Genomic DNA, 24818 nt, shown 5'->3' with positions numbered 1-24818 from the left:
TCAAACGGACTATACTCTGGTACTCTCATTTTTTTCATAGGTGGACCAGTAAAAAATTTTTGAGCTCAAACTTATTTTTTTAAATACAATGCTATACTTTTTGAAGCACCAGACGATGTGCCATAGCATTCTCTATAAAAAAGTACTGAACCATATATGGCAAAAAACCATTAGTTTACAAGATATTCGATTAAATTTGTTTATTTTTTAAACTACAATTTTTTGCTATATAAGGGTCAATACTTTTACAGAGAATGCTTGGATGTATCAATTGGTGTGTTAAAAGTATATGGATACATTTAAAAAAACAACATTTACTTCTACAAGTCTTCGACGCTACTATGTATAAAAAAATAAATTACACCACGGTATTCCTCCCTCGAAACTGCGTAACTTTTATTTGAAACATTTTTTGATATCTCGAAAAACAAAGGAGATACATCATTTCTTAGAAAAATTTTTCGAGCGACCTCCTCTCGTATCATATTCTCCTAATACAAAGTGGAATTTTTGGACAAAAATTTTTCTCCGATCAGGGAATTTCGATATTTATACTTTTTATTAAATATCTCGCTTATTATTGACAATATCGAAAAAAGTTTCGAACAAAAGTTGTGTGGTTTCAAACGGACTATACTCTGGTACTCTCATTTTTTTCATAGGTGGACCAGTAAAAAATTTTTTGAGCTCAAACTTATTTTTTTAAATACAATGCTATACTTTTTGAAGCACCAGACGATGTGCCATAGCATTCTCTATAAAAAAGTACTGAACCATATATGGCAAAAACCGTTAGTTTACAAGATATTCGATTAAATTTGTTTATTTTTTAAACTACAATTTTTTGCTATATAAGGGTCAATACTTTTTTACAGAGAATGCTTGGATGTATCAATTGGTGTGTTAAAAAGTATATGGATACATTTAAAAAAACAACATTTAGTTCTACAAGTCTTCGACGCTACTATGTATAAAAAAATAAATTACACCACGGTATTCCTCCCTCGAAACTACGTAACTTTTATTTGAAACATTTTTTGATATCTCGAAAAACAAAGGAGATACATCAGATAATGCTATATTGACATCCAAAAAAATGTATTATGCAATGGCCTACTAAAAACAATCGAGATATTCCAAATAATACGAATTCAACGTTTGAGTTTTTTAAAAAATAAAAAAACGATAAAAAACGCACTAAAAGTGGTAGCATTTGTGATAGAAGACAAGTGTGGGAGTGGAAAATATCGAAATTTATGTAAATTGCAAAGGAAAACGTTTTAAAGCTCTAAATAAACGGCAGCGGTAAAAAAAATGGTAAAGAATTACGTGGAAGAACGACAGATATGTGATAAATATGAAAAAACTCCTTTTAAGTTATGTTTTCCTAATACAAAATAGAATTTTTGATCGAAAGTTTCGATATATTGTTCGAGCACTTGGAAATTTCCAAGAATTTGACGTCACTTCCAAGAACATTAAAAATTCTCAGAAGTTGAGGTTACTTCCAAGAATTTCAGGCATTCCGAGAATTTGACGTCATTTCTTGGAAAAATTTTTCGATCGACCTCCTATCGTATCATGTTCTCCTAATACAAAGTGGAATTTTTGGACAAAAATTTTTCTCCGATCAGAGAATTTCGATATTTATACTTTTTATTAAATATCTCGCTTATTATTGACAATATCGAAAAAAGTTTCGAACAAAAGTTGTGTGGTTTCAAACGGACTATACTCTGGTACTCTCATTTTTTTCATAGGTGGACCAGTAAAAAATTTTTTGAGCTCAAACTTATTTTTTTAAATACAATGCTATACTTTTTGAAGCACCAGACGATGTGCCATAGCATTCTCTATAAAAAAGTACTGAACCATATATGGCAAAAAACCATTAGTTTACAAGATATTCGATTAAATTTGTTTATTTTTTAAACTACAATTTTTTTGCTATATAAGGGTCAATACTTTTTTACAGAGAATGCTTGGATTTATCAATTGGTGTGTTAAAAAGTATATGGATACATTTAAAAAAACAACATTTACTTCTACAAGTCTTCGACGCTACTATGTATAAAAAAATAAATTACACCACGGTATTCCTCCCTCGAAACTGCGTAACTTTTATTTGAAACATTTTTTGATATCTCGAAAAACAAAGGAGATACATCATTTCTTAGAAAAATTTTTCGAGCGACCTCCTCTCGTATCATATTCTCCTAATACAAAGTGGAATTTTTGGACAAAAATTTTTCTCCGATCAGGGAATTTCGATATTTATACTTTTTATTAAATATCTCGCTTATTATTGACAATATCGAAAAAAGTTTCGAACAAAAGTTGTGTGGTTTCAAACGGACTATACTCTGGTACTCTCATTTTTTTCATAGGTGGACCAGTAAAAAATTTTTTGAGCTCAAACTTATTTTTTTAAATACAATGCTATACTTTTTGAAGCACCAGACGATGTGCCATAGCATTCTCTATAAAAAAGTACTGAACCATATATGGCAAAAAACCATTAGTTTACAAGATATTCGATTAAATTTGTTTATTTTTTAAACTACAATTTTTTTGATATGTATGTCTTAATACTTTTCAAGAGGTGTATGTTAGAAGGTACATGTTAAAAGGTAAGTATAAAACAGTTAAATATATTATGTTCTATAATTATATTTGAATAAAATGTTTAAAAAATTTTTTGTTGCAGGAAAATCATTTGGAAAATGGGAGGAGAATATTAAGGCCAGCAGAAGTATTTAATTTTTGTAAATAAACTAAAGAATAAAGTTGTAAATAAATGTAAATATAAATGTAAATGTATATGTAATAAATGTAAAAAATAAATGTAAAAATGTAAAAATGTATATGTAATAAATAAAATATAAATAAAGACCAATTTTTGTGAACAAACCGTAGTTTTTATTTATTTTCCTAGTTCCAAAATTCCTAAAATTTTCCTATTTTTTGATATCATTTCCAAAAATTGTCGAAAATTCTTAATTGATCTCATATCAATATATTCCTGTTAAAAAATTGAATTTTTGGCTAAAACTTTTTATTCAGAATTGATAAAGCATATTTAAAAGGTAAGTATAAAACAGGTAAGTATATTATAATTAGATTTAAGTAAAATGTTTAAAAAAATGTTTTATTGTTAAGAAATCATCATTACAATAAGGTAAGTTCAAAGGTTTAAAAGGTAAGTATAAAACAGGTAAGTATTCTATATATTTTATAATTAGATTTAAGTAAAATGTTTAAAAAAATGTTTTAAAAAACGTTTTATTGTTAAGAAATCGTGATTACAATAAGGTAAGTATACAAAGGTAAGTAAAAGTCAGTATTTCACAAATTTTCGAAAATTTTTGTAAATAAACATTGCAGAATGTAAATAAACAAACCCCGAATGTAAATAAACATTGAAAATGTAAATAAACAGACCAATGTTTGTAAACAAACCGAAATTTTAACTCCCAGGTCCAGAATTCTTCAAATTTTCGAAAATTTTTGTAAATAAACATTGCAGAATGTAAATAAACAAACCCAGAATGTAAATAAACATTGAAAATGTAAATAAACAGACCAATGTTTGTAAACAAACCGAAATTTTAACTCCCAGGTCCAGAATTCTTCAAATTTTCGAAAATTTTTGTAAATAAACATTGCAGAATGTAAATAAACAAACCCCGAATGTAAATAAACATTGAAAATGTAAATAAACAGACCAATGTTTGTAAACAAACCGAAATTTTAACTCCCAGGTCCAGAATTCTTCAAATTTTCGAAAATTTTTGTAAATAAACATTCCAGAATGTAAATAAACAAACCCAGAATGTAAATAAACATTGAAAATGTAAATAAACAGACCAATGTTTGTAAACAAACCGAAATTTTAACTCCCAGGTCCAGAATTCTTCAAATTTTCGAAAATTTTTGTAAATAAACATTGCAAAATGTAAATAAACAAACCCAGAATGTAAATAAACATTGAAAATGTAAATAAACAGACCAATGTTTGTAAACAAACCGAAATTTTAACTCCCAGGTCCAGAATTCTTCAAATTTTCGAAAATTTTTGTAAATAAACATTGCAGAATGTAAATAAACAAACCCAGAATGTAAATAAACATTGAAAATGTAAATAAACAGACCAATGTTTGTAAACAAACCGAAATTTTAACTCCCAGGTCCAGAATTCTTCAAATTTTCGAAAATTTTTGTAAATAAACATTGCAAAATGTAAATAAACAAACCCCGAATGTAAATAAACATTGAAAATGTAAATAAACAGACCAATGTTTGTAAACAAACCGAAATTTTAACTCCCAGGTCCAGAATTCTTCAAATTTTCGAAAATTTTTGTAAATAAACATTGCAGAATGTAAATAAACAAACCCCGAATGTAAATAAACATTGAAAATGTAAATAAACAGACCAATGTTTGTAAACAAACCGAAATTTTAACTCCCAGGTCCAGAATTCTTCAAATTTTCGAAAATTTTTGTAAATAAACATTGCAGAATGTAAATAAACATTGAAAATGTAAATAAACAGACCAATGTTTGTAAACAAACCGAAATTTTAACTCCCAGGTCCAGAATTCTTCAAATTTTCGAAAATTTTTGTAAATAAACATTGCAAAATGTAAATAAACAAACCCAGAATGTAAATAAACATTGAAAATGTAAATAAACAGACCAATGTTTGTAAACAAACCGAAATTTTAACTCCCAGGTCCAGAATTCTTCAAATTTTCGAAAATTTTTGTAAATAAACATTGCAAAATGTAAATAAACAAACCCAGAATGTAAATAAACATTGAAAATGTAAATAAACAGACCAATGTTTGTAAACAAACCGAAATTTTAACTCCCAGGGCCAGAATTCTTCAAATTTTTAAAATTTATTTATTGAATATATTATTATTTATATTTTAATAAATTATATATTTATTATTTATATTTTAATAAATTTATTTATTTTTTCTTCTTCCATATTTCCGAGATTTAGATATTTTCAAATAATTTATTTTATTTAAGTTTTTTTTTTAAATTTATTTTATTAAATATTTTTTTTATTTAAATTTGTGGGAATAAGGAATTAGATTTAGGAAATGAAATGAGAAAACTGTTTTCTTTTTTCATTCATGTTTTTATTAAAATAAATTATATTTACAATAAAAGGATACATAAAATAATTTAATTCTTAACTAATTAATTGGTTACAAATGTGTGTATGATATATTGTGTTTTGTACATTATAAAATACAAATATCTTATCTTTATATTTTATACATCTTAAAAACTAGTTACAAAAGTTATGGTTACAATTTATTTCTATAAACTATAATCTATAATCTATACTATATGCTATATATTATACTACTTATAATCTATTTGAGTTATTAATTAGTTCTGTCTGGACACGATCTTCCTACGATGTTTGGCCTTTTGTTTTATTTGTAGAATCCTCCTCCAATTCTTTTGCTTTGTAATAATGGGCAGCTATCTCTAAAAGCCACTTAACTCTCGATTGCTGTTATCTATAAAATTATGTTAAATACTATATTAGATAATTTATAAAATTGTCTATAAACTATAATTATCTTAAAGCTAGTTAAGAAAAATTTATTTGCAAAGAAAATAAATTTTGAAATATTATTAAATATTTTATAATAACTCACCTGTCGCATAAATTCTTTTGTATATAAATAATAAAAATCAGTTCATGATAGTGCAACGTGGCAGCTCTTCAAACAATGAGTTATTAGGATGAATTGTATCTATCTGATTATTTTGCAGTTGTATTGTCCCCCTTTTGATAATCGTGCTACATGATAGAAATATTTTAATGTTATAGCCTAAAATTCAATCAATTCAATTTTTTAAGTTCGTTTCTCTTATTTTTTTTATGTTATTCTTAAAAATAAAAATAAATTAGTTTTTAAAAAAATGAAAAAAGATGATGATATTTATTATTCTTTCGGATATTTATTGATTCCATAATTCCTGATACGAGTTCCATCTCAACTCGTTGCATGAGATCAACTAATTGTTCTCTAACATCTCTAGCTTTTTTCATTAATCGATATTGAATGAAATTCTCATAACACCAATGAATATTGAAATCACTCTTTGCTGCCGTTGATTGTATACGTTCAACAAAGTCAAAATGTAGTTTCATTTAAAAAAACAACATTCTCTTTTATAAATCCTGTATAAAAACTCCTTTTATTTATGTTCTCCTAATATAAAGTCGAATTCTAAAAAATTTTTGTCTTGATTTATGATTTTTTATTAGGAAAATAGAAGTAATATATAAAAATTTTTGAAACTAATACTTACCTCATACTTACCTGATACTTACCTTTTATACTTACCTGTTTAAGTTGATGCATTGGTAGAAAATTTTTCATTTTTTCATCATTTTACTTAATTTTAATTATAATAACTAACTACTATATTTTATACTTACCTTTTATACACTTTTTGCGATGTATCTTTTGTAACTACAAAAAAAAAATTATCTGCTTACCTGTTTTACATACTTACTTTTTTACTCTGACACATTGACAGGAAATATTATTTGCTATTTTTTCATTATTTCATTTCTAATTATATACTCTGTTTTCTATTTTGGAAGGCTCTTTATATTGTATCTTATGAAATTTCGCTCTCTTCCAAAAATATAATTTTTTGTTTCAAATGTTTAAAAAATATCCTATTAAAAGATACACGAAAGTCTCTCAAAATTTTCCAATGAAAATCAGCGCTAATAAATAGAAAAATAACAGTTTATCTCGGGAGAGATCTAAAAAAAAAGATACAAAGAGTCAGTAAAATGAAATTAATTAATTTGAATGCATGGTATCTATCCATTATTAATTTCATATTAAAAATTTCTTGTAATTTCATTTTTCTATCGTTTAACATTTATTATATTTGTATATTAAAATTATGATATATTTGCATTACTATATCATATAGAAAATTATCACTTGATCAATCCATCTGTCACAAAATACAAAATATATTATTTTTTTATTTATTTGAAGCTGTTTATAATAATGAAATATGGTAAAAAATTTATACAAACCGTATGGATGTAACAGGAAATATAACAAATTAATTACTAATAAATTAGATGTTAAAAATTCAGATTCAAAACGTTCGTAACAAGTTATAATTCATGTTGAAATAATTACTCGTTCTGATTACTTGACGCCATGTATGCACTCTGAGGTTCGAATATCAAATAAACTGTACAACTATAAGAAACTTTCTTTTAAAAAAATTTGCTATATCATATCAAAGATTTTGTAACTATAGAAATGAAAAGAAAAATGGAAAATATAATATTTCGTTCAAAAAATAAAATAAAAATAAAAATGTTCAATTACCACAAAAAAAATTGAAATACTTTTATCCTTCATTCTACTTCCTTACTCATTTTCCCTTTGAATATATTTCTAATAAATTAAAAATAAAAAATGAAGAAATTCTATTTTACTTACGATTTTTTCGTATTGTACATGTAAATGTAAATTTATTTTATATTTGTAACTATTTTGCGATATAATAAAATAAAATTAAGTATTCTCTCGATGCAATGCAAGATTCCATTAATATACCATAATTAAATAATTAATAAATTGATTACTGATTTTTACTTTCTCATCGTGACGATAATTAGTCAACAAAAATTTGCTCGTTGCTTCAATAAGAACACATTTTTAAATTGACTATGCCAACATTATATCATAGATAATGTTAGAGCAATATTAGTTGCGACGTATCTATAAATGATAAAATTTCATGAGAAAATGTTGAATAACAACGAAATATCTAGACGGAGAACATACAACGTTGACTGTCTCGTAATTGTTGTTTCGTACGAGTTCAAACGATCGTTTGACTCCCATTTCGTAGCCGTTCGTTCGTGCGTTAACTTACGGCCTTTCTTCTTTTCGCGTCGCGAGAGAAGAAATTTTATTCGTCTTTGCCCTCGTCTGAATTGCTCTTTGTACCGGCAATTCTTATAATTGCGCCATTCCTCCTGCACGTTTCGATACGCGCGCCATCTACGAGAGTCGCTTTATCCCCCGTAATAGCCCTTAACGATTACTCGTTTTGTAATTTTCGTCGATCGTTCCTGATCGTATGCTTTTCGGCTTCAAGATTCACTGCAATGAATTTGGTTAGTGGTATCGTAACTTAATAAGGAAGACGAATAAAAGTCAAAAAAATGGTAATAATCAATGCTACGTTCAATTTTCTCTATGTTATTTAAAAATGAGAGACTATCACATTTATTTAATGAAATAAATCTTCGAATTTTCATGTAAGAAATGTGAAAAAAAATTGAAAATTTTGTCATTGAAACTTATTGGAAAAATAGAGAAAAGCGTGCCATTGAAATCCTTTTTTGTTTTATCTCGATATCTCAAACGGTTGCCGAGATATAAAGAGTCAAAATGTCCATAGCGCTTAAGACGGTGCAGGGATTATGAATGAAACCGTGACCTACATTATTTCCTGGAAATGCTTACTACGTTTTTCTAGGAATCGCGTCTGCCACTTGTCTGGAATTTGGGATAGGTCAGTGAGACGAGGAGCGAACGAGAGGTCCGAGTACGGAACAAGGATGCAGATAGTAAACGATTAAAAAATTACCTTTCTCTTTACACGATGATATCTCGGGAACCGGAAGTCGTATCGGGATAAATGAAAAAGCATTTTAAAGGGCAAGGTTCCGCGCTTCTTATGATCTTTCATTCATTGACCGGAAGTCATTATCTTCCGAGTTATAGTGGTTTAAATTTTTCTTAATTTTAATAGAGTTTAATCGAATTTTAAGGTAAATTATATGATAGATATTTTTATTTCTTGAACCTTATTGATAAATTTTTTTGTATATTTCATTCATGAATCTATTAAAAATTAATCATTTTTAATAGATTCATAGATAACTTAATAATAATATTTTTATTAGTTTTAAAAGAACATTATTAAAAAATTTTTAAAAATCTTATATGAAATATTTCAATTTCTTAAAGAGATGTGATAATCAAATAACAGAACAGTCTGTCTATCAAGTGCATCTCTGACAACTTTCTCAAATAATATTTTACATTTTTGACAAATAGAGAAAACAAGAAACGAGGGAATGGAACAACTATGTAATAATTCGATAAAATCTTCACGTGGATCAAGATCTTTGACAGTGAATGGCAGATTTGTGTACAGTTGCATTGTTTCCACGCGAACCGAGTTTGCGCAACGAATTTGGATTCATAATTCCGTGGTGTTATAGGAAACTCGACATGTCGAGGAAACACCGGCTGGTTGTTTAGCTTTGGATACGCCTCGGGTTGAATCATGGTTCGTTCCACCCCTCAATGCGCGCATGTTAAAGAGGAAATGTTGCTCAGTTTGACGTTTCCTCTTACCAATTCTACGTACTACGAGAAATTAGTTTTGAAGAAGATTCTGATTTTATGAATCTGGATCTTCTTATAGAATAGGATTGAATTTTTTTATTATCGAATGAAAGATAATTTATTATTTCAAATAAGATGAAAACCAATTTGTACGAAATAAAAATGTTTTAAGATAAATTTTAAAAATTTGTTTGAAATTTTAGAGATAACAATAAAAGAATACGTAAAATATATATATTTAAATTTACTCAGAAAAAAAATAGCTTTTGAGAATTCTATGTAGGAAAATTATTTCGTTATAGAAAAATATCTTTATATTTTCGTAATAAAATGAAGTATTTAAATACAAAATAAAAAAAAACGAAATTAAATGTTTGATATTTCTGTGATATTAATTTAATTTATAAATTACCAATTGACTAACCAAAAAATTTTTATTTAGCACATGCAGTTTTTATGTCCAGTTTCTAATTACGTTTTTTAATTATGTTACGTAGTTTCCATTACAAAAATTAAATTTTCTTGAAATCTTTTTAACGATACCACAAAGACTTTCACATAAAAAATTATATCTTTCGAATTTGCCTCTCTCTCGAATAATTTTTAATTCTATTATTTTTTTCTGCCATTTTTTTCTCTGAATTTTTTTTTCATTAAGAAAACTTAACGCAATTAAGAATTATCGCAATTCGATGTTCCATCATTTAATATTTCCCTTCTTTTATTCATCTCAACAAAAAAAAAGACCTTACTTATACATCGCGATTCGATATTCAACAATTACCATAAACATTCCATTCTTAATTCTAAGAAAACACGAAAGCCAATACGAGGAAGGCTTGCCAATATAATCCTCTCATTCTTCGTCGAAATACTGAAGTTAAAGTCGAGGTAAGACGACGAATGGGAAAACGAAAGAAAGAAAGGCGAATTCGAGAGAAAGAGAGAAAGAGAGAGAGAAAAAAAGAAATTTCGAAAAGTCGTGGCTGGTCCAATTGGCACTGAGCAGCTCCAGGAATGGAAATATGTCTGTACGTTCGGTAATACGATTAAAGGGGGTGCGGAAGCGTCCCGTTAAAAAGATCTTCACGAGATGGGTGGAGAAAATATTTCCATAAGATCCTCAGCCACGACGCCTTCGAGGAAACGACAATGGAGCTTCCGATTTAATAGACTCGCCAAAATTCGAAATCCGTTATTGTTTGCTCGCCCCGAATTGCAGGATGATTTGGATTTCGTTTTTTTAATAAGAATGGAACGCCCTGGTCGAGATTTGAAAATTTCTAAAAATTGTGGAAAGCAAGGATTGATTGTAAACTGCAAAAAAGTAAAATTATTATAATCTGTAAATAAAGAAGAGATTAATTATTTTATTAAAAATTATTAACTTAACTTTTCATGAAAGGATATTATATTCTTTTTATTTTCTTTATTTGTTCGTTTGTCCGATAGATAATCTTCTAATATGATTTTTCCAATTTCTTCTTTTAAAAACGATTTATTTAAAGATTTATCGATCCGATTAATTGATGGGGGAAAAAAAAGAAAGAGAAACAATTATCTGAAACATTAAAATATTCAATAAAATCTTCATCTACATTCATTAAGATCACCGTGTCTGTATTTACTCTAATTAAAACTCACTTTTCTCGTGTAGTAGAAACTTTCTTTTTACCATTTTTTTTATCTGCAAGTTTTAATTTTTACGAAATCTAAATTCAATTTAAACGATTTTTTTAAATTTTTCGTTGAACAAATAATTTTCAATATTTCTTCACACATTTTATATTATATGTATTTCAATGAAATAAAATTGGCAAATAATAATTTTTCTTATATAAAGTTATATATATATATATATATATATATATATATATATATATATATATATAAAATTATATAATATAATTAATTAATTTAATTATCACAATATCGATAAATATATTTCGTATATTTTCTACAATCAATATAAAAACTAAAAAAAAATAAAATAGAAACAAAAAATAGAATAAAGCAAATGGTAATAGAAAGAAAAACTAGAAGAAAAGAGATCGTTTCAGGAAGCATTAATTTAAGAGACAGTTTCTGGTGTCCCATCGTTGGCCGTCTTGAGGAAACCAAATAGAAAGTCTGCGGAGGTTGAAACTGGCCGCTTGAGGAACGACTTTTGGAATCGACTTTTCCACCGGAGCGACGAGAAGTTTGGCAATTTCCTGGGGCTAATCTGTCGGTCGGTCAGCATTGAGATGCCGTAGAGCTATGGTACAAGCTCTACTGGAACCTGGAGGGGTCAGGGAGCACTGAAACGTGGATCACTAACCACTTAGAGTGGTACCATGAATTATACAAGTGATTCCTCGCCTTTCTATCCTTTGTGTTTTCGTTTTCCTTCTAATCTATTCTTTATTCTTTTGTATCCTTCTCTCTTTCCATCTTATCTTTTCATTTTACTTTTTTAATTTATCCAACATAAACTTTGGTATATTTTGCTCCTTTTTTTTAACACTAATTGTACATGTAATTGTAGTACATTTTTTTCTACTCCATTTCCTTCTTTTTCTTATCCTTTCTAGTTTTCATTAATTTTATCTTTTTATTTCTTTCTTCCTTTTTGTATATGTATATTCTTGATAACACACTATTTATCTGTACTTTAGTTAAAAATGAAAAAAGTTCTTCCCTATCTTTTTCCCCTATATTTCTCTACTTTTAATAACTTTTAAGGAATTCACTTGAATACTCTTTCTTTAACACTTTTCACTCTGCTAAACATTCCTCTCTTCTTTTATCTTCTTTAACCTCAATCTCCTTCTTCCTTTTCTATTTTATTACTAATCGTTCAACCAAACTCGTCCTTTCTCTTTTCGACAACTCTCTTTGCACTCTTCTTTATCACCATCCATTCCATCCAAGTGTGACGCAGACAAGTCGAGGATGGAAGGTCGAAGAAGTCTCACGGGACACGTGGGAAGAGACGTGGATGCGTGCCAGAAGCGACTCGAGCTCATCCGTCCTCGTCGACCCTTTCGTGATTGAGCTCTCGCGCCAATAAACGTCGCGGTTGATCGCTCCCCTCCCCTTCCCCCGTGTTTGAGTGGCTTTTAATTAGACCGGATAGATACGATCCTTCTGGCTTTAATGAGCTGCTCTCGATGCTTTACCCGGGAGGGATGAGCCGAGGTTTTTGTACCATGCCACGCGCGCACCGCCCCCATTCCGTGTTGTTTCCGTTTTCTTTTCGCCCTTAAATGGGGGGCGGTCTTTTATTTTTGCGGCCGCCAGGCAGGTACTTGGACTTGGGAGTTATTAAGATTTTCAGCATAAGGTGGAGATGTTTGTAGAAAATTGTGAAAAGAATTTGTTCTTGGTAAAAAATTAATCATTGAAGTTAGTTGAAAGTGTTTATGATGATGTTCAATGATAATTAATATTTTTTACGAATATATCTTAATAAAATGGAATATATAAATAAAACTTCCATTTATTCATTAATGTTAAATAGATCCTGTGAAATTTGGAATTTTTTTTTACAGTCTAATCGTGATGAATATTAAAAAGATTATGACAACAAATGATAAATTTCATTTAAAGCTATATTGTAAAAAGAATTTGTAATTTCTTGTTTGATCATCTGTCTATTTTCAATTTCAATCCATTCATCTCGATCCCATTTCTGAACCAATAAATTTTTATATGCTGTATCACTTTGAAAGTATGAAATCAACCCTAAAAGTTTTATTAACTTTTCATTCTTTCTTTAACGTTTAAGTTAGAGCAAAATTTTAAATGGTCAACGATGGAAGGTTAATGGAAGATTATTTTCACTCGTAATAGTTTGACGTTTTATGTACTTTCGATGGTTTCTTCGTGATTTCGGTCTTTCCTTCCTTCCACGGCCTTTCTCTTCCTTCGATATTCGAGACAATGGTTTAGTGGATTTACAGCAGTCCCGTAGCCGTTTCGGCGCTGGTTTATCGGTTAGTAGCGATGCACGAAGTTCAGTGGTTGTAAATCGAAACCGCTTTCTGGAACGGTTGTTCCGACTCTCTTCGAGCTTTGTTTGGATTGATCTTTATTGAGCCGGTGGTACGAGCGTATTCCTTTCGTAGTTTTGTTTATTCCATTTTGTCAAATTTCCTACGACCATTATTTTCTTTTCCTTCCTGGATTTTAGCGATCTTAAATTATCGCCATCAGTTATTTTTGTTTTTTAATTTTTATTTCATTTACTCGTTCAATTTTTCCACGATAGGAAATAATTTATTAATATGTTAGTTTAGTTAAAAGTAAGTCTTATTCTACAAAAATATTTAAATAATTAGAAAATAATAGGAAGTGTTGAATGAAAGAGTTTTGTTTCAATAAGTTATATCTATTTCCTAATTAGTATTTTTTATTTAAAGTATTTCATAGCAATTCGAAACATTTGAAAAATATAAAAATTTATTCTTTCTGCTTTTCCGATAAAAAATAAAATTTCAAAATATTCGTTGCAATATTAATGTTATATTTTCCATTAGTTCAATTTTTAAATGATTTTTGATAAACAGAGGCTATTAACTGGCTATTGCTGTTGAAATTATTTTAACAGAATACATATGTATGATTAATTATCGTGTTATCTAATAAGTAATCGCATAATCATGATCGTAATAAACCTACCTTTAATTAATTCATCGTTTAATATTAATGAAAACAAAATTTCATTGCAAATATTGAACCACCGTTTGTGAATATTAACGAATTTACAATAATATATAAAAAGTTAAATTAACGATAAATAAAATTTTACAATCCATTTCTCACTATTTATATCTAGAGAATAGAAAAACACAATAAATGATCAAATATTGTTTTAGATTAATAACTTATCTTCAATCCAATCATAATATCAACTTTTCTATAATTAATTTTCTCCAAAACTTCAAATAAAAAATTAATAATTTATCGCTATTCAAAATTTCTTCTTAAGTCCTCCAATATTTAACAATATATATCAATTCTTCAAATATCAAACGCAGAGAAAATTCATTCGTCATTCGAGATTTATCATCATCTCTTATCGCCGTTAAAATTACCGATATCTGTAATAACCAAAAGAAAAAAACAAAAAAGAAGAAAAAAAAGCAATAATTACAAAGTTTCCACGAGTATCTTTCCGTCCAGTACACTTTAATCCAACATTTTTTCACGAAGCTGGGACGAAGAATACCGGTGTTGCCCGTATTTTGCGGCGGCGCAACAACGTACCCCGCGAGAACGAGATATTTAACGAATTTACTTTCCACAGCACTAACGAACCAGCGTCCGTGGGCCGCAATTAATTCAACCGTGAGGAAGCGTGGACCTATTAAAAAAAATAGCCGGTGTAATTTGCACGCTAAAGAGACAAAAACCGTGGAAAGAAAGTACGCGGCCCACCCTCATCGCCTTTAATCTTTCGAAAATATATGACGTATTCGTGAATACTCTTCGATCGTCCCATATTTCAGAGGCGATTTAAAATTTTCGTGAAACTGTGTATTGTTCTCATGACAAGAGTGAAAATACGAACGAACGATGTGAAGTACTCTCGTGGGCAAACACTATTGAAAAATATCATTTTGTGAAATTTAAAAAAAAAAAAAAAGAAAAAGATTAAGTTAGACACAAATAGTTAATATTTATTCGTTATGATTTGATTCATTGTTAATAGAATATTTGTAAATTGAATTTTTATTGAACTTATGATTTACTGTATGTAACCTCGAAATTTGAAACTGAAAATCTTTTGATGAAAAGATACGAATTTTGAATTCAATCCTAAATAAAAATACTTGGATATTAATATAGAGAAATATATGAAATATTGTTTCCAATTACGTAATTATTATTTCAAATAAAGATTTATTAAAAGTGTATCATTGGAACAAAATAAAAATATTTATTTCTCCCAATCTTAACTCATAATAATTTCTCATGTCTATTCTATGAATATGTAAAATGCTTAAAAAAAGAAGGAGAAGAAAAGAGAAGGGAATCTATCCTGTGTGGGGAAACCGGAAAATTAAAAATTCAATCGAGAATTCGAGGGAAATTGTTCTTCTTCTTTTTTTTTTCTTTCGTGGGTTATACACATATTCATTCCGGGCGGTGATTAGTTGAAAAAAGAAAAGAAAAATTTGTAAATCGAGGATGAAAAATTCATCGGGCAGCAACGGGCTCGAATTAAAAGTTTGAAATAAGACTTGGTCGAAGAGGAAAGTTTACCGAAAAATTTGTCGCGAATCGTGATTGCATTAATTTCGCTTCCAGCTTTGGAAATTAATCGACACTTTTTCTTGGTTAACCATTTTCAAAACTTGCTACTATGCAAAGTTAAATATGAGTATCGCAACGTCCGAGTTTTATCCAAATTCGAAAAATATTTAATTTATTTTAACGTAAGTTACATTAGAATAAAAAAATAAAGAATATTTTTAGACAACAAAGAACTAAAAATTTCTAAAAAAATTGATATGATATTCATATAATATTTATAAAGTAATATAATTACTTATGAAAATAATAATTCTGAAAGGAATTATTTATATAATGTACAGAATAATATCAAGCAAGAAATTAATTCAATTATGGATTCAGAATATCTTATACATTCTTTTATATTTTATTTCTAGTTTCAATTCTTATTTCTTTCTTCTTTTTTTGCTGGATTATTTTTACAATTATTACTTTCATCGAATCTGAAATAAAAAAATAACGATATTAGTTACTATTCCAATTAAAATCACGTTCTTGTATACTTACTTAATAACACACGATCGAAAATAGCAATTTGAAATATGATTAAAATAATAATTTTATATATTTCGAACACTTTCGAATTAAATAAAATAATGAGATATAAAATTTATTCAAGTCTGATTTTTTTTTCGTACTTTACTTTTCAATCTTTTTTTAAATTTTTTTCTCACTTTCTATTTATAAATTCCAAAATTAATTCATCTCGAAGGAAGACAAATTATTGCAATAACGTTACAAAGCTATTCCGCCAAATCTAAAGCAAAGTTGTATCTCCAATTAACGTAAAACCGCTTTTGATAAACGATTCTCCCCCTTAAAAACTTCGATCACAGAACAGAAAGGGTACAGAAGCGAATAATTAATTTATCTTCTTTATTATTCTTAATTGATTCATCGATCGAGGAAATTAAAGTTCCAATGCGAAGGGGTTGAAAACGCGAAAAAGGGATGAAAAATACGCGTAAACGAATTAAAAAATATGGACAAGCTTGTCGATGGAAGATACAACGATCAGTGTCGAGTTAATGAGAAATCCTTGTTATTGCTAGCATCTTCAATTTCACCCCATTTTCACCCTATTTATTATACGTTGTAATATTAATATATTCGAATCCCCACGAAAATTTTTTTTTTATTGTACGATATTATTTTTTATTTTACATTATATTTCTATTATTATAATAAAAATATTGCTAAATTTGAATTTAAATAGAATTCTTTGACTAGAATGTTAGATTCTGATATTAATTCTTTAATTTATGAATAAATACTTCTATTTGATCAATTGTTACAGAAACTTATGCCATTGTGAAATACACTGCAATTCTTGAAAAGATTTCACAAGTATCTTGTTAGAATGAAATCACCATTTGATTAACTTAATTTGTTCATTTTAGCCTCTGAAATTATTCCACGAATATATATATTTACATATATATATATATATATATATATATATATATATATTTACATATGTTCAATGCATTCTTAAATATCCCAACTTCCAAAATTAGCTTACAAATCACCCACACTTCGTAAATATTACAAAATTGCATAAAATAAAAATCTATCCAACCAAACGTCACTCGAATTCACGAATACTCACACGTCGAAGAATTTGATCCCATCATCGTGATGCTAAATGCAATTTCCATTCACAATATTCCCCAAGGGAGCACGCATCCGTAAGTAGAACGCTCGACCACTGAAGAGATTTTAGCTAAATTAAAAATCCATCCCACGACTTTCCCTTCACCCCCTTCCCCTCCTCACTTCCTTATTCCAACCCCTTTGTGCCGCGTCCCAGAGCGTCGTCGACCGCGACAGAGGTGGAGGGAAGTTGTCTGTCTTCCGGAAGAAAGCAACAGTGACATTAAATTGCGGCGTCTTTTCTCGACGAGTGACGATAAGAGAAGCAAGTTTCCATGGGACTTTCGCTGATATTGCTCGACGGCGTAATCGCGCGATTACCGCCCGATTGAAGAAGTTTCGCCACTCTTTCGCGTATGCTAAATCATCGCGTATATTGAGCCCCTCTTTGTGTCGAGTTTTGCTCCTGGTTTTTTTTTTTAATTAAATATAAGGGAATGATTGATGCACGAAGGAGGAATGTCTTATTGTTGGAAAGTGTCATTCTTTGGGATCTTTCATATTTGGGAAAGGTGCAAGCGAAGTTTTTTTTCTTTTTAAGAAGAAATGGAGAAAGGAGTAATTAATTCAAATAAATTTAGTTGAGACGAGGATGTATGCGAGTAAAGTCTAATGTCTTATTGTTTCATTATTTCAAAATAAATGGTAGAAAATGAATAATGAATAATAATGGTTCTTGTAGATTAAAAATTTATTTGTTATATTGAATATAATAAGTTTTAATATCCGAAAGAGAATATTCGTTTGTAGTTTACGTTGCTCGATAAGTCTAATTTCCACGATCAATTTTTAATTAATATTATAGTAATAATAATGGAATTCTGTTTCGAGAATGTATACCTGCTTTCGTAATTAAAATCAAGCGATGACGAGTGATTGACGATTGATAATTAAATTGAGAAAATGCGGCAATTTTCGCAAGAAATGGCTTCAGTTATACGCCAATGTTAATTCATTTGCGTCGAATATAATTCCGATTCATTTCGAAGATTAATCATCAACGAATAAATCTTTTATTAAAACAAAAATCAATATTAATTTATTCTTACGATACATTTTCCATTATCCAATGGTAACCCAAAAATGTGTTATCGTTAACGTCAACTTTATCGTATCTGAAAAACAATAGACGCGAGATAATCGAATATCATTCTCACAGAAATAATCATTGTAACGAATAATTCTATAAATCTTTTGAACGAGGCGAGATGAAAGGGATGTTCGTTCCCTTGCAGTAGGATTGGATGTTCATTAGCCAAATTATTGAAAGTGGAGAGAAATTTTCTCAAAGTTTGCCCCGGGATGACAACTGGAACGGCCAATTCCGCAGGCAGTGAGTAACATTCTGTTTACACGGAAAGTAGTTTAACGCGAAAATTATGATGGACAGATTACCGACTGGAAATGAAATTAGTCCTCCAACTCGTTAGACAAGTTAAGAAATCGTTCGGAGAAAATGATGAACTTCTCGATTGTACTGTGCCGGAAATTCATCGAAATTTAAATTATACATCGATTGTTCGCAGATATATTTAGAATATTAGAAATCCAACGTTTTATTTATTTTAATTTTCGATAGAAAGTTTTTTTCTTTTAGACAAGTAAGAAAAGAATTTAAAGAATTATTATACATTCACTAATATATCTTTCTATATCCGAAGAAATTAATTAATTATTCAAAATTTTCAAAAATATCGATACTGTTTTTTTCTTCATATTTCGAATTTTGGATCACGAAAGCTTTTTTCGACCTCCTGTTTCACGATGATACGACGCCAAAAATTTTTGTGAATATTTTATTAATAGAGATAATTCACTTTCATAATTTATTAAAAAAACAAATAATTTGAGGCTGGACATAGAGTGCAAAAAAAAAAAAAAATATTGGCAGAAGAGAAAAATTCAATATCATACGTGAGATTAAAATTACAAATACTTTCGCGGAATAAAATCAAAGAGAAAGGAGTGAATTTGACATCAATTATGTAGAATATTATAACTTTCAGATATTTTCTAAAAAACAAATGATTATTAAAATTTTTATCGAATAAACGAATAAAATAAAAATTCAAATCTGTTACGATCAAAGTGAATATTTATAATTTAACTGAAAGTTCAAAAAATTTTTAATTTAATATCATCTCATTAATATCTCGGATAAATTCTACACGATACAATTACAAAAAGGATTTGCACGCATAATTAATTAATTTAATCCATTATATTTTATTATTAATTATTTAATTATAATAATTTCATATCATACTATGAAGATTCATTACTATAAAAAACAAATGAGGAAATGCTTTATCTGAAAATAAGAATACGCGTAATAACTGTACACGTACAAATAATTTTCAATTTATTTGCAATCATCCATTAACACAAATAAAACATGCTAAATTAAATTAAAAACTAGACTTTTCTTTCTCTTAAACAAAAAAATAACAAATTGGATGAAACGTTAATTAATTAAAAACTTCTTCCCAAAATATTCGCACGCAGGATAAAAACCATTACTAAAAAAAAGGAAAGAAAAACTATCCATCAATTCCATATCTCAAGCAAACAAAACGACTGACAAAACGAGAAATTCGAGGGGAGAAATTAATTAAAAAAAATTCAGGATTAACAGCTCGACTAATCTTGGCGTCGTTTCAAGGTCCACGTCTTTCCCCAATTAATAAGAAGTCGAGGCAGGAAGATGGGTAGACAGAAGGGGGAGGAGGTGAAGGAATCAACGCCATAAATGCCTATAGGAGGGATGTCTAACGACCGACAATTAAATCCTCGTCTCAGCGAGACTAGAGCAAAGAGGCGTTTGCATTATGTATACGAAGCTTTCGAGAGAAAAAGAACGAATTTCAGCAATGAGATGGGGAGATACGAAGAAAAGAAGAAGGAGGAAAGAGAAAGAAAAAGAAAAAGAAGAAGCCGACATCCGAATGAATGCGATATTGTTGCTATCCGCAGAACGGCCGCAAGTTTTGTTCGCCGCACCGGCCTGCAGCTGTCTTCTCCTATTCCCCCACCTCCACCCTCGTCTACCCTCGCAAATAGCAGTTTGACTCGACTATGGAATAAATTAGCCGTGCTCGGGCTTTTCCAGAGAACGATGGAAAAGGAGAGGTTCAGAAGAAGTGAGGGATCACCAGAGGGGCGGTGAGGGGGATTGGGGCGAGAGATGGGGTGACACGGATGGGACGGTTTGCTTATCAAGAAACAGGGGTACTTTGTCCCTTAGGCGGTCCTTAATAACAAATTCATATCTCTACGACCTCCTGCTCTTCGTTCAACCCTCCACCACCACCCTCTCGCTCTTCATCCCTCACGAAATCCCCACCAAGAGCGAATCCCGCGACCAGAGTCACCCTTGGCCATGGGGTAAAGGCTCTCTCTCTCTCTTTCTCTCTCTATATTCCCGGTTGGATTACAAATCTCTTTTTTATGCCGCTTAATAAAACTCGCCTGACATATCTCTGACTTCTACCACTTAATTTCGCCTTCCTCTGTCCATCTTTCTCCCTTTTCTTCTTTCTCCCGTTTTGTTTTGTTTTATTTTATATTATTTTTATCTTTCCTTCGTTATTTTCTTCGTCGATTGTATACGTCGATTCTTTCCGTTTCTTTGTTCCCTCCATCTTACAGTTCCTTTCTTTGCGTATTTACGTATCGATACGTGTCGGTGTTTGTACATGTCCATCTTCGTTGTTACGCGACTGTCCTCGTTCACGGAGGAACGAGCATCCCTTTTGGGACCTTTCTAGACCACGTCGAGGTTATTTTACTCTATCACGCGGACTGGGAATGAATTCGAATTCCTTTCGAGTCTTGGTATCCCTTTGTAGCCGATGTTTCGAGGAGGAAAATCGATTTTTCCCGTGAAGGACGAGATAGAAAGAGGGAAGAAGATCTGTCGGTATCATAAAGAACGAAAGGAAAATGTTTCTTCTATTGTTCTTGACTTTTTTTTCCATACACGATATAACAATCATTTTTATATCTTTACGATTAAAAAATGTTCTATTACGTTCATATATTTTCTTTGATTAACTATCTTTCTAATCGAATAAAAATTTAATAATAACAGAGTTATGCGTATATTAAATATTCTGTAATTTTTTGACTAAATAATATATATTAAATAATATAATTATACGAGAAATATCTGAATAACATCTGTTAGAATTTCCTCATATCTGTGTTCTCTCATATCAAATTTAAAAAAAATCGAGTTATATTAAAACAAACATTAAATATTCTCTGTTCCTCAGATTCCACGAAATAAGGACCGTTGAAAAAAAAAAAAGAAAACGAAGCAATAAAGGAAAGCAATAACACGAGAAATTAAACATTATTACAGTCTGAATTGTTAGAGTTGTGATGGAACCGAATGAGAACACGGTAGAAAAATCGAGGAAAGAATTTAGACAACTAAGTCTGAATAATTGTGACCAAGTTCGGCTCGATGTTTGCAAACCCCAAGGAATAATACCTTTATATCCCTTTGTTTCATGAAAGCGACCAATTAGTAAGTAATATTCGTGTCCGGGAGGGGTAAAAACTCTCTGAGCTATTGTGTGTACATTTAAAAATCTCGCCAATTAGAAAGCAATTTCCACGGAACACGATGAGAATTTCCCTCTGGTATATACCGGGTATATTTACCCCCGTTTTTATTTCCTCTTTCATTCCATTCCTTTTTCTCCTTTTCCTTTTTTTTGTGCTTCCTTCTCTTTTCCTTTTCCCGACAAAGGTATTTTTACGTATGAATCCACACTCGAATCGGATAGAATTAAGATTTCGTTTCGTTCGAGCCTATTTCCGAGTATCGATGTCTTGTGCAACTATCGGATTAAAGTGAAAAGAATATCTATAGAATATTTGATATTTATTTATTATTCAATTTTTACTATTCCTTATAATCCTCCTTATTGGTTGTTCTAATTCTATGATGATTTTTTGGATTGAAAAATCTAAATTCAATATAAATTTTCAGCTAATTTTATAACATCTCTTATACAATTTGTACGATATTCGTATTTGTTTGAATGCGATCCCAATAATATCCCAATAATTTTTAACTTCAATCTATTTATTCGAATTTTACTATTAATAAAACCAGTAAATCAAATGCAGTGCAGTGATTAATAACCCTACGTTACAAAATATATGGACATCATAATCAAACTCCTCAATTACTACGATAGATTATGCTTACCAGGGATCGCTAATGGCCGCTCCATAAGGTTCAATCAGTTAAACTCGAACGTTCAATAACTAATAATGATCAACGATGATAAAAGTTATTAGTTACGCTTTGCCATTCGAAATTATCGATGATTCTCGAAACACAACATCAAATTCGATTATTCGACGTATGCTTTCAGCGGTTAATTTCACTGTCCCTTATATCACATAATAATTCAAAATTACCGCTCTAGATCAACGAGCCAATGGCCGATCGACCGGCTGGAAATTGTATCCAATGTTGGTAACATCGGGATCTATGATCAAAGACTGGTACCTTTCCACGGTCAAACGATGCTTAATGTTGCTGTTGTTCGCATTCAAACAACCAGTTCAACAATGTAAGAGCTATTGTTGTTTCCAATATATTGATCAATTTCCTATTGACTTTTGCATATTGTAGATTTCCGGCTGGTGCATTAATTAGGTCGCGGCCATTATTAGCCCTTCACTCGAGTAGAAAAGACGAACTCGTCTTGTTTGCTACGAGAAACTGAAGAGATTGATATTTTGATTGATCGGTATAATGTTAATTGCTTAAATTGTTTCGTATGTCGATATTGAAAAAAATTGAAAAATACATACTTGATGTTAATACAGAAGGAATGGAGAAATACATTCTAACAAGAGGAACGATATTTTTGGATCATTTTTATGAAAGAACAGAATTTCATCGCTGAATGATAATAATGACGTTCATTTTGTGAAACGCAGCTACTATTGAGAAATTAGAAAATGCTTGAAAAAACAAGAAATCAGGAAATATATGCGAAAATATTTTAAAGAGTTATTTGAAAAGGATTATAAAATTAAATTAATTATTCGACTAGAAAACGATGAATTTTTTTTTTTTATTTCATTTCAAATATTTTCACATTATGAAATGTGAAATCTGATCGATAAGTACATTCCTCTTTACGAATAAAATTCTTCCATCGGAATTAATTGGCGAGATTAAATCCTGATGGATATTTAGTCTCAATTAGAGATATGTTACTTTTATTCATATAGATCACGATCCTATTAAATCGGAATATCATTTATTCGGACCGAACGTATAATTTCTACATTTCCAGATTACATTCCTTGAAACAATATAATTTTCATCCCCTATTTTCATACCACCATTTTTTTAAATGTCATACTTTTCAAACGTCAACTATAAAAAGGTCGTAAAGATCATTGCACATGTTTGACATACAAATGATCCGCGCAAGGAAGAGTTCCAGCCAAGTGGCCACGAAATTTCCACGAATCATGACCGTTTTACAGAGGTAATCACCTACAGGGGGATAACTGGCAGCCTTTTTCTTGCCGGTGGCCTTTTATGCTAAACGCCCGCTTCATTTGAATGTCGCTAATGCGAAAAACCGATGCATACTAATGGAGAGCGGTCTCCAACGCTCTTTCTCACCCTACTCAGCCGGGGATGGCCGCGCTCAACACACCGAAATCACCCTCTCCCCACGCGTTCCTCGTACGTGCACGCGCGTTTGCACAGCGGCCAGCCATTTCTCCGCCGGCTCTTTATGTCATATGCATACATTAAGCGGGATGTACGCGGAAGAAGCTGAGGGGGTGAAATTGGGGATATGGTATTTGGACGATTTCCGGTGAATAGGGTAGGCGATTTCAGCCAAGGTGGACAAGGTAAATAGAAGGGGTGGAAATTGTGCGCTGGGTTTTCGGTGGATCCCTGAGAAAAGATTGAAAGGTGTATATTGATCGATTCATATTACGTTATTGCGAGTAGAGAGTTTTGTCTTGAGAGATTAGGAATTTTTATCGTAAATGATGAAATAACGAGGAAGAGATTGAAAAGGAAATTGGGAAGGTTTCAAGTAATTATAACGATGAATGGTTTTAAAATTTCGTTGAAGATTTAATATAATTATTTCAGAGTGACATTCGTCGAAATGTATCGAATATTAAATTAATATAATATCGCAATCCTATCCTAATTCCTTGTTATATTTTAGAAAAAATTAATCCATATGTACATCTTGAGACGAATAACAATCAGATGGTCAGATTAAAAATTTAAAGATCCAATCCAATGAGTTTCTCTAGCTCATATAATCTAATATTCCTCCAATTTATTAGTTTAATAAATAACAAGACTTGCTCCCTCTGAAGAAGAAAACGGAATTTTCCATCAAATGCATTTCTCGAGGAAAGTGTGACGATGGTCGGAAAC

The 24818-nt window shown here is 30.0% G+C and overlaps 1 protein-coding gene across 13 annotated transcripts in view; it reads right to left on the bottom strand.

Moving 5' to 3' along the window:
- The window catches only part of LOC107997758 (lachesin), a 307455-nt gene that overhangs the window by 49310 nt on the left and 233327 nt on the right, over nt 1-24818 (bottom strand). For 2 of the 13 annotated variants that reach the window (XM_062071873.1, XM_062071874.1), the window contains one exon: nt 15835-16161. The exons of 8 other annotated variants lie outside the window; for them this stretch is intronic. In XM_062071873.1, the coding sequence (XP_061927857.1) occupies nt 16079-16161 (83 nt within the window). In that variant the 3' untranslated portion in view covers nt 15835-16078. Of the gene's footprint in view, nt 1-5213; nt 5543-5683; nt 11001-11083; nt 14787-15834; nt 16162-24818 lie in introns of those variants that run through there. 3 more of the 13 variants (XR_009828951.1, XR_009828953.1, XR_009828952.1) reach the window with 3 other exon arrangements.

This window comes from Apis cerana, linkage group LG2, assembly GCF_029169275.1.
Source record: "Apis cerana isolate GH-2021 linkage group LG2, AcerK_1.0, whole genome shotgun sequence".
Taxonomy (NCBI): domain Eukaryota; kingdom Metazoa; phylum Arthropoda; class Insecta; order Hymenoptera; family Apidae; genus Apis; species Apis cerana.
Note: the sequence above shows the minus strand (reverse complement) of the source record. Positions and strands in the feature narration are given on the sequence as shown.